At 47.9% G+C, this 10,752-nt stretch overlaps 1 protein-coding gene across 1 annotated transcript in view; it reads right to left on the bottom strand.

Annotated features, from left to right (window-relative positions):
• Window positions 1-9,266, bottom strand: part of B4galt6 (beta-1,4-galactosyltransferase 6) — a 64,660-nt gene extending 55,394 nt beyond the window's left edge. The window contains exon 1 of the mRNA XM_051163158.1: window positions 8,643-9,266. Coding sequence (XP_051019115.1) covers window positions 8,643-8,757 — 115 coding nt within the window. The 5' untranslated portion in view covers window positions 8,758-9,266. The remainder of the gene's footprint in view (window positions 1-8,642) is intronic.
• Window positions 9,267-10,752: the final 1,486 nt, after the last annotated feature.

Raw genomic sequence — 10,752 nt, forward strand, 5'->3', positions numbered from 1 at the left:
AAACACATTCATATTTGAAAGCCACTTTAAAGGAGCTAAGGGAAGGGCCTGCTGACCAGTGTGTTCCCAGTATACAGCTTCTGGGGCTTTCTCTTAGCTGCCGTGGACCAACCTGCCTTTTGCCCCTAAGGTCTGACATCACAGTTTGCCGGCCTTTACCTCTTCCTCACCCCTCAGATTTTTTTTTTCAAATTCCTGCCCAATATAATGACTTAATAGTTAAAACCTCTTTTGCCAGAACAGTAACAAAGAGCATAGGACAAAGACCATGTGACAGTGCGATTGGATGTGAAGATGAAGTCAATCCAGGAAGGAAGAAGATGGGTCGAGCTGCTGCAGTGCGCATGCGCATGAGCACGCCTTTGGAAAGGGCACTCTTCCTCCACTTGCCGCTCAGTGTGGTATATGTGTCCGTGGTGTGGTCAGTTTGATTTGTTGTTTTATGGTTAGACTCATGTGGGCTTATTTGCTTTTTGGTCACAGCAGTTTGGCAGCGTTTGATCTGAGCCACTGCAGAAACACTTAGTTCATACAGGAGTTAGCACAGGAGTTATTTCAGCCATCGTGATGCGGCAATATGCTGATGAAGCTACACCTTAACGTTAAACCTGAAGTTTGTGGTCGCCTTAGGCAGCATTAACTGGCAACTTGACCCAGTCTAGAGTCACCAGAAAGAGGCAAAAAGTCTCTCCGGGGTGGCTGACTATCCGATTGGCCTGTGGGCCACTTTTGGGATTTTGTCCCTGAGGCCTCTTGGGCATCACTGCATCTCTGCTCCAGGCTCTCACGGTTCCACACCCTTGCACAGAGACGGAAACACCGGACCTTGCCGACTACAGCAGCAGCCCCACCAGGAACCACCAAAACAGGAGGCCCAAGGACGGCAAAGCCATGGGGCCCGTTTACATGGGTCGAATTATGTTTTCGAAATGGTCAGAACCAAGCTCTTCAGAGATAAAATGTAGGAAATGGGTTATTACAACAGTGCACCTTGCTGGGCGTGGGGGCGCACACCTTTAATCCCAGCGCTCTAGAGGCAGAGGCAGGTGGATCCTCTGTGAGTTCGAGGCTAGCCTGGTCTACAAAGGAAGTCTAGGACAGCCAAGGCTACAGCGAGGAAAGCCTGTCTTGAAAAAACCAAAAACGAACAAACAAAAAACCAACAGTGCACCTTAGGATAGAGATGTAGTGTAGTTGACAGTGTTTGCTTACCATGCACAAAGTCCTTAGCTGAAACAAAAGCCACAGCTGAAGTCCCAGCACTTAGGAGGTGGGGCTGGAAGTCCCAGCACTCAAAAGGTGGGGCCAGAAGTTCAAAGCCATCCTTGTCTACATAGAGAATTAAAGCCAGGCTGGACTAGAAACCGTATCTTAAAAAAAAAAAAAAAAGACTACATTCAACGGGCATGGTGGCACACGCTTGTAATCCCAGCAGAGGCAGAGGCGGACAGAGAGCTGTGAATTCGAGGCCAGCCTGGTCTACTGAGCGAGTCCCAGGACAGCCAGGGTGACACAGAGAAACCCTATCTCGAAAAACAAACAAAAACAGACTACATTCAATATGGGTCGGGTGGCTTCAAAAGCTGACACCGTGTTTCTACAACTTGGAAGCATCCTGTTCACAGCAATTCTGAATACTGCTGCAGTAGCTATCATGCAGAGGCAATTACCAACCCAGGCTAGAATTTCTCTTTTCCAACTGTTCACAGACATGGCTGTTTCTATCTTCAATAAATACTAAAGGCAGAAATGAACAACATGGCGGTAGGACACGCACATCACCTGCTTACCCTGCTCTGGAGATCTACTGGCACTCAAGTTCACTCGCCACCACACAAGGTAGGAAAGAGCACTTGGCTGTGCCCAGTTTCTATGAATCAATAAATTATCTAGTTTCCTACCAGGTCATATGATGTACATTAGTTTTCACTGACACAAAGGGCAGAATTACAAATCCTACTCGGGAGTGGCCATCCCACAGCGGGAGGCCATCCTTCAGAGCTGGGCTATGTGTGCGTGAGCAAGGGATGTACTATATACTGTCAGAAAAACCCAGACTGTTGTTCGGGCCACACCAACTTGTAGTAGCTTCATAAAGGGAAAAGCCTACCTCCTACCAAGCGCACCTTAATAGACACCCCAGGTGTGCAAGTTCCAAGACAGTGACAGATGCCAGTCCCACTTCCTCAAGGAAGTTGCTGTCAACCAGAAGGCTAGTAGTGAAGGCACATTCCGCCCTCCAGAGTAGGTACACCTCAACTAGATGTGTCCCCCCTTCTCCCTCACATCTTACAGCAGTGCATGGCTTCCTGGCTGGCAATGCAAGACCCCCTGACCATCTCTTCTGCCAGCTGGAGTATTCCAGAGTGACCGCCACGTGCCTGTGTGAAACCACTCCCTCCCTCTGAGTTATAAGAAGGGATTTCCACTCTTGTCCCCTGGCCTGAACTCTCCCAAAGCCCCTGCAATGCTGCTCTCTCTGTTACGTCCATGCCAGCTTTCTTTCTTTTCTTTTCTTTTCTTTTTTGTTTTTTTGTTTTTGTTTTTGTTTTGTTTTGTTTTGAGACAGGGTTTCTCTGTGTAGCCTTGACTACCCTGGAGTCACTTTGTAGACCAGGCTGGCCTCGAACTCACAGCGATCTGCTTGCCTCTGCCTCCCAAGTGTGTCACCACCACCTAGCAAACAAATTTTGTGTGGGTTTTTTTTTTTTTTAAAGATTTATTTATTATTATGTATCCAGTGCTCTGTCTGCCTGTATACCTGCATGCCAGAAGAGGGCATCAGATCCCCGTGTAGATGGTTGTGAGCCACCATGTGGCCACCATGTGAGCCACCATTGCTGGGAATTGAACTCAGGACCTCTGCAAGAGCAGCCAGTGCTCTTAACCTCTGAGCCATCTCTCTCCAGTCCACTAAACCTTTGCAAAGATCTTACCCCAAACAACAGTCTATCACAGTATCCCCAACTTGGGTCCAAATGGGAAACCTTTCCCTGACTCCTGTCTATCAGGCCAGGACTGACAGGGTAGCAGACCCTCTGGAGCTAACAGCAAACCACACTTGAACCTTCTTGGCAGCCTCGTGCAATCCCTAGCAGGGCATGCACTCACCAACTTGGTGAGTGAAAAGCACTTGCAGAAGTGACCTGGCTCCTCCGCTGTGATGAGGAAGGGAGAGCCCAATGCAATTCTCTTACATGATGGAGACACCAGGGCTCCAAGCCCTTATTTTCACTAACTATCCACTGACAAATTCTTCCTGGATATTCGCAATTCCTGTACCCTAAAGCCATCTCTACTACCCCAATCCCAGCACCTGGACATCCCCTGTGACTGGGCACCTGGGGTCTAAGTTAGAATCGGAGCATCTTAGGGAGCCACGTCCCCTTTGCTCCCCCGCTGCTCTCATTCATCCTTCGCGCTGACCTGGATCCGATCTCCTTCTGCTGGAAGCACTTCAGTAGCTTACCTGGGCTCCTTGTCTCTAGGGCTGCCCTACATTTCCCATCCTTCAAGCTAGGATTACTCCAAAACAAAAGGCTGTCTCATTTCCCTTTGCAAAGCTCCGGCTACTCGCAGAACAAAAATAGCACTCAACAGCAACAGAGGCCCAGAGGCGAAATGTGACCAATACCCAATCAAAAGAGCGGCAGGAAAGGCCCCAGAGAAGAACAGGGAACTTGAGAGGGGGGAAAAAAAAAAAAAAAAAAAAGGACCTTTGCAAGACAAAGTGGGTTAAATCGTCGCAAAAGGCCCCCAAAGGAAGGCAAGGCATGAACGCCACTAGGCAAGTCGCTGGCTGCTGAGGTAGCCCAGAGCAAACCAAAGGAAGACTTTGAGGCTAGGCTTTAAGCAAAGAAAGACCCGAGGTCCCACAAACACGTTTATCTTCTTCTTCTTCTTTTTTTTTTTTTTTTTTTTTTTTTGGTTTTTCGAGACAGGGTTTCTCTGTGTAGCCTTGGCCATCCTAGACTCACTTTGTAAACCAGGCTGGCCTCGAACTCACAGTGATCCGCCTGCCTCTGCCTCCCAAGTGCTGGGATTAAAGGCGTGCGCCACCACCGTCCGGCTATGTTTATCTTCTTATACATTCTTCACCACCCATTCCACATTTCCAACAGGCCACAAACAATCCCCTGGAGGCCCAGGTAACCAAGAGGCCCCCCAGGATTTCAGACAGAGTGGCCCAACCAGAGTCCACCCCGCCAAAGACTCAAGAGAGCCTCTCCAGGAAAAAAGGTCAGGGACTTGGGTGTGTCAAAAGGACAGTAAACTCCCTACTCCCAAGGAAGTTATGCAGTCTCCCTGAGATAGCGTCCTACTGGTGGCAGGCACGACTATTTCTTTCTTATCATTTAGATAAAGCTGTGTGGGCCAGACCAGGCTCATTCTGCTGTGAACTGTAGTGACCCCGCGCAGTCCACAGGGCAGTATGCAGAGCTCTAAATACTTGTTGCAATCTGCCTCTCCACACCCTCAGGAAGCACCATATGCAACTACAGTACTGACATTTTCTAGAAGCTGTTGGGATTCGGACCCAGGACAAGTTGGCTGAGGTGCTTACTAACATACCAAAGCAGACCTGGCCTCCAGGTTCTCCCAGCATCCCCCAGTCCCTATCTGAACTTTTCAATCCCGTTGGCTGGGCTTCTTTTCCCCCATAGGCTCTTCACTGGATAATCCAGACACTTCTGTCCCCTCTCTCTCTCCCACCACCCTCCTCTCTGACTCCCTCCCTCCACCACCAACCACACATCCCCCCTCACACACACCCCACTTTTCTCTCTCCCCATCTGCATGGTGCCTTCCCTGTCAACCTCCTGTGAGATCAGTGAACCCTCCTGAGAGCTGCCCCCAATGAACCTTAATTTGGTTTGAATTGGCTTATTTTGCCAACAGCGAATAACTAGCAAATCCTAATTCTATCCATCTTAGGAACCTACAACCAGCCCTCACTCTCTCTATCGTACACAATGATTCACATCCACGGATGACAACTGTGTTGTCAACTGCATTGTCATCCTCTTTCAAGTCTTCCAGACTTCATTGTCTAGCTTCTCTTGGGTGCTCCAGTCAAAGCAATTGCTCCTCTGAGACAACAGGATTGCGTTGCCTGTGGAGTTATATTGGAAATGGTTTCTTAAGAGATGGAAGTTTGTTCTCAATACATCCAGCTCAAGGTCTCCGAAGGAAACCACGCTCACCTCTTGGCAGGCACAAAACAAAATGCCTGGCTCCTGCCTCTGCTGGAAGGCTAGAGAAAAGTACTCCACAGACTTCCTGTGCAATGGCTCCAAGAGACGTACCTACAACCCAGTTCCCCTCAGCACTAAAGTTCCTAACGTAAAAAGACACTATCACTTGGTCCCCAAATGACATATCAGGGGAAATGTTTCAACTTATTCTTAAAATAATGAGCTTTGAATTCTACTGAACTCACTGTAGACTAAGTCCTAAACAGCCCAGAGAATGCAGAGCAGCATCGAAGAGAGCAGACAACTACCCAGATTGGCTGTCTACAGTGTGTGACCTGTCAGCTCAGAAGGAAGAGAGGCAGGAGGAGACTGGCACAGGTAAAAAGGCCCAAGAAGAGTAAACTAAATAAGGCAACACCCATATGCAGGAACGAACGCACTTGATCAACCATGTCTGGACCCAAAAGGTAGAGAAACACAGTGACATCTAGCAAGCAAATTGATAATGATGTGGTTCATAAGGACTTAATGGAACAGACTTGCAATGTGGTGAAGCCAATGAAACAATTTAGAAACCAATGGAAAGAGGAGCTCGGGCCACAGGGTGGTGGCGCGCGCCTTTCATGCCAGCCCTTGGGAGGCAGAAGCAGGTGGATCTCTATATAGGCCAGCCTGGTCTACAGCATGACCTCTAAAATAGCCAGGGCTGCACAGAGAAACCCTGTGTTGGGGAGTAGGGGGGCTGAAGAGAAGGTTCAGCCTTTAGGAGCACTGGTTGCTCTTCCAGAAGACTGGGGTTTAATTCCCAGGACCCACATGACCAGTAACAGCTATCAGTAACTTCAGCTTCATGGCGTTCAATAGTCTCTTTTGGCTTCTGCATGCAAACAGTGGATAGACACACATGCAGACAAATACTCATACACATAAAATTTAAAAAATATTGTTATTATTGTTGTTATCTTGGTTACATTCCTAATAAGAAAAATGTACCAAGCTTTCATATCACCTGAATTTTAACAATCTACAAACAGTATATGAGCGCTAGTGAAAGCTAAGATTTGGGCTGCCTTTGCTTGACTTTTTAGGATTTTACCCAACATATGAAGAAATGGGACCCAGGATTTAACTCAGTTAACACAGTTCTTTCTTAGCACACACAAGGTCCTGAGTACCATCCACCCCCAGCATCACTGAAGAAAACAAGAAAGAAAAAAGAGAATGCTAAAAGGAAGTAAAGAAATTGTAAATTCAAAAAACCGCTTGCTGGGTATGGTAGTGTATGCCTTTAATCACAGCATTCATATCTTCATCAAGAGTTCCAAGCCATCGGGGGCTACATAAAGTGATCCACTCTAAAAGAAATCTTGTCAGGGACCAGCATGATGGTTAAACAGGTACGGCTGGGTGTGCGTGACAGTGTGCACTTGATCTCCAGAACACACATGGTAAAAGGAGAGACCACAGTTGCACTCTGACCTTCACACACGAACCATCACATCTGTGCACACACAACCTAATAAGGATAGTTTAGAACATTCCTGTGCCAAATCTCTCACAGTTAAATATCTGGTAAAATAATATTCTCCAAAGAGGACCAACTTTTAAGGAGTTACATGAAAAAGTAAGAAGTTTCTATAGAATTAATGATTTAAACAATGTCTAAAATGCAAGAAAGAATTTTTTTGTTTAAAACCATTTCCTAATTGTCCTAAATAATACCCAATCTACTAAATGATAGAAAACATAGTAACATACTTTCAACCTCTACAAAATAGCTGGTGTTTTAGAATTAATAAAGATTACCTAATAGAAAGAGATTCAACATCTAACATAGGGCCAATAAAAATCATTCTTACAGTCTACATCCCAGCTATATGAAAAATTTGCCCAATTCATGATTCAGGCTAAAATGTGAGTTGCTGTCATAAGTATCAAAAGTTTCAAGAGACTGTAGTTTTTGGTTTTTGTTTTTTTGGGTTTTTTTATGTTGTTATTGTTCTTATTTGTCTAAAGAAAAACCCACATTGAAGAACCAAATTGTTGCCTGGCTTCGTGGCACACACCTTTAATCCCAGCACTCGGGAGGCAGAGGCAGGTGGATCTCTGTGAGTTTGAGGTCAGCCTGGTCTACAAAGCAAGTCTAGGATAGCCAGGCCTGTTATACACAGAGAAACCCTGTCTTGAAATGAACAAACAAACAAACAAGAACCAAATTGTTAAAAATATCCATACTCCTTCAAATGTTACCCTAAACTTCTAGTTGGCATTGATACACCAAGGTCTTTCTGCACATCCTCATCTAAAAGTATACTTCTTAATTAAATCCAATTTTAAAAATCACATAGTATTTTTTTTTTCACGAGAAATCAAACAGTCTGGATAAGGCTACAGTCTCTCCCATGTAATTCATTACCAGTGTCTAAAACACACACACACACACACACACACACACACACACACACACACACACCCCTGCAGAGTTAAGAATTTTGCCTCAAAATTCTGCAGGTGTTTTTCCTCTCTGAAAGGCATGGCATTTTTGGATAACCCAGGGAGAAACACTGACTCAAAACAAGACAACTGAATTTGTAATAAGAAATTACAGAATATGCACTGTTAGCAAGTCACTCAGCATTAAATACCCAATGACAAGAAAACTCAGCCAAGTTTAGAGAATAGGATGTGTCTTAACAGCCATATAAATTTATAGAATTTTTCACTAACTAAAACAAGGCCATGTGGAGCCCTTGTCAACAGCAGGAGAAATGAGGAATTTGGGTTATTTCAAAAAAGAAGTCAAGATCACACCAAAGTGTATTTGGGACCAAAAGCCAACAGTAAGCAACAGAAAGTTATCCATTTAAGCCCACAAATTCCCTTGCGTAATTATTTTAATCATTGTTTTGTCTAAGCAGGCATCCTAACAGGTTAAGCATTAGCTAGCTTTGACAAGACCCAAGCAGCTACACAGAGCTGTGTTTCAACAACCCAGCCCCTAAAAGGACTCAAGCACATGTCCTTTGACCCTACAACACCAGCATACATACACTCTTGACCTTCCTCGGTTTCTACTGACCGTTTCCCCACCTTATTTTCACAACCTGTAATTTTATGTGAAAATAAAGATGTCTAAATAAAACTACAATTAAACACTGACCTTATCCGACGGATAAAGTTGTCATGATTACTTAAGAAAGTGACATGAGGCATCCCACCCTACCTCTTTTCCCTACATCCCCAGAATTCGACCTTTTAAGTTCTTCTAAACGTTTTTTGGTTTTTTTTTTTTTTTTTTTTAAACCAAGCTAATGTGGCCAGGTAATTTCTTTGGCAGTTTTGACATGGTAAATCAAATCAGATCCTTTGGTTCAGCCTCCAAACCCTTCAACACCCCAGTTATCTTTCTTCTGACCATAGGAAGTGAGGGTGTGTCCATGTGCTTACCGATGCCTGGAGCCACATAGATGAAGTAGAGACAGGACGTGGAGAGGGAGAAGAAGAAGATGAAGGCGATCAGGGAGCGATTGGAGACCCGCATCATACGCTTGAGAGCAGACATCTTCCTCTGCCCTGCCAGCAGTACCGGCTGCGCTCTCGGGCCGGACTCAGGGCCACGGTACAGGCCCTAAACTTCCATGAATGTACAGAGAACCCTAAGAGGGTAGCGGGGATTCGGCCTTGGAGGCTCTGGGGAGGAGATCTGAACAGGGAAGGGGAAACGGATGCAATGAATGGAAGGCGGTGGGGCAGCGGAAAGGATGGAGGGAGGATGCGGGAAAACGTGGAGGGATGCCGAAGGGCACCAGGCACCGTGGAGGCCAAAGCCACGGGCCAGGCTGGGAAGAGCGCTGCGACGCGGAGCGTGGCCCGCGGGCTGCAGTGTGCTGGAGTCCCCGCACCCCGGGCGGTGTCCAAGAGGCGAGTCCCCGCGATCGAGACCCCCGGCCGGTCGCGTGCGCTCTGCGGGCCTGCTCTGCGGCGAGTGCTGCCAGTGCGGGGCTCTAGCGTGGGCGCTGGGGCACGCGAGGAGCCGGCGGCCGCGGGGAGCCTGGGGGCTGCGGAGCGGGGCGCTCACCGGTGCGCGGCCTGCACCTCATTCCGCGCCGGGCCCCGGAGCGCAGCGGCGGCCTCGGGAGCTGAGCGCAGGCCAGGGCGGCGTCCCGGCCAGCGGCGAGCGCGCCGGGGCTCCGCTTGCTGCCGCCGCCCGCTGCCCAGCCGGCCACCGCAGCCGCATTCCCGCCGCGGGGCCGGAGGGAGAGGCGCCGCCGCCCCCGCACAGACCCCGGAGGATGCGCGTGGCCCGGGCCCGGAGGGCGATGGAAAGAGGTGACAGACGCTCGCGGCGATCGCGGACCGGGGACACCCACGAGGACAATCCCGACAGCCCTATGCGCCCCTAGACTCTGCAGGCTCCTCCCGCCGATGCACAACTCGCCAGGCGGCGCTGCGCCCGGAGAAGAGGAACCAAGAGCCCTAGCCCCTGAAGCACAGCCTCCTGATTGGTCCTGGTACTCCGCTCCAGCGTCTCCACCCCGCCCCACCCTCCCTTGTCACGGTCCCCGGTGGACTGGCACTAGGCAAGGACCGCGTCTCCAGCGTGGGATGCGCTCTGCATCAAGTATGATGTTCATGGGAAACAAGGATCTTTTGGAGGAGGACGGAGGAGACATGTTTCCCTCCTGGATTGATAGATAGTTGAATGTGATGTGAGCCTATGTGTATCGGTTATGCCTTGGCCAACCTTCCCATTGAAGGTGAACACACAGCCAATAGGCCCAGGAGTACCAGAGCCCAATCCTTATCCTACTGGCAAGCTGTCCACTGAATTGGTGCACCTCCTAGGCGCAAGGCTACCCTTTGTTCTAATGGTTCTTGCCGCTAGCTACATTACTGGAGCTCCTCACCTACAGCACGTATTCCAAGCATGTTGTGAGCAGGTGTTTCTTTTCAGATGACCAGCTAATCATGACTATATAATCCATACTGGCAGGACTAAAGATAGATCCCAAAGAGACACGTGTTCCTTCCTTTAGCCACCCAACTATTAAAGGCAACAGTCTTCAAGAAATTGGAATTTCTCCATAGTCTCATGGTGGAAAAGGGAAAGGCAGAAACGCGGTGCTAACCAAAAGAGAAACTAGGTCAGTGATGGAAGGGACCATACTCGGACCAGAACTGGTTAGTTAGGCATATGTCTTGTCCTGCATTTAAACCTAAATCTCATGTTAGGGCTCTGAAGATAAATTTGGGGTGGGGTCACTGGATCTCTTTATTTTCCCCTTGTGGCCACATTGAATAAATCTCCTTTGTTTGTCACCATTGGTTATCTGTTTAATTGTCCTGATGAGGACAGGTGCTTGGTCCTAGGGCTTTTTGTTTTGCTTTTGTTTGGTTTTTTGGTTGTTGTTGTGTTTTTTTTTTTTTTTTTTTTTTTGTGGGGGTTTGTTTTTGTTTTGTTTGCTTTTCAAGACAGGATTTCTCTGTATAACCTTGGCTGTTCTGGAACTCACTCTGTAGACCAGGCTGGCCTCGAACTCAGAGACCTGCCAGCTGC

The sequence above is a fragment of the Acomys russatus genome, chromosome 20, assembly GCF_903995435.1.
Source record: "Acomys russatus chromosome 20, mAcoRus1.1, whole genome shotgun sequence".
Taxonomy (NCBI): domain Eukaryota; kingdom Metazoa; phylum Chordata; class Mammalia; order Rodentia; family Muridae; genus Acomys; species Acomys russatus.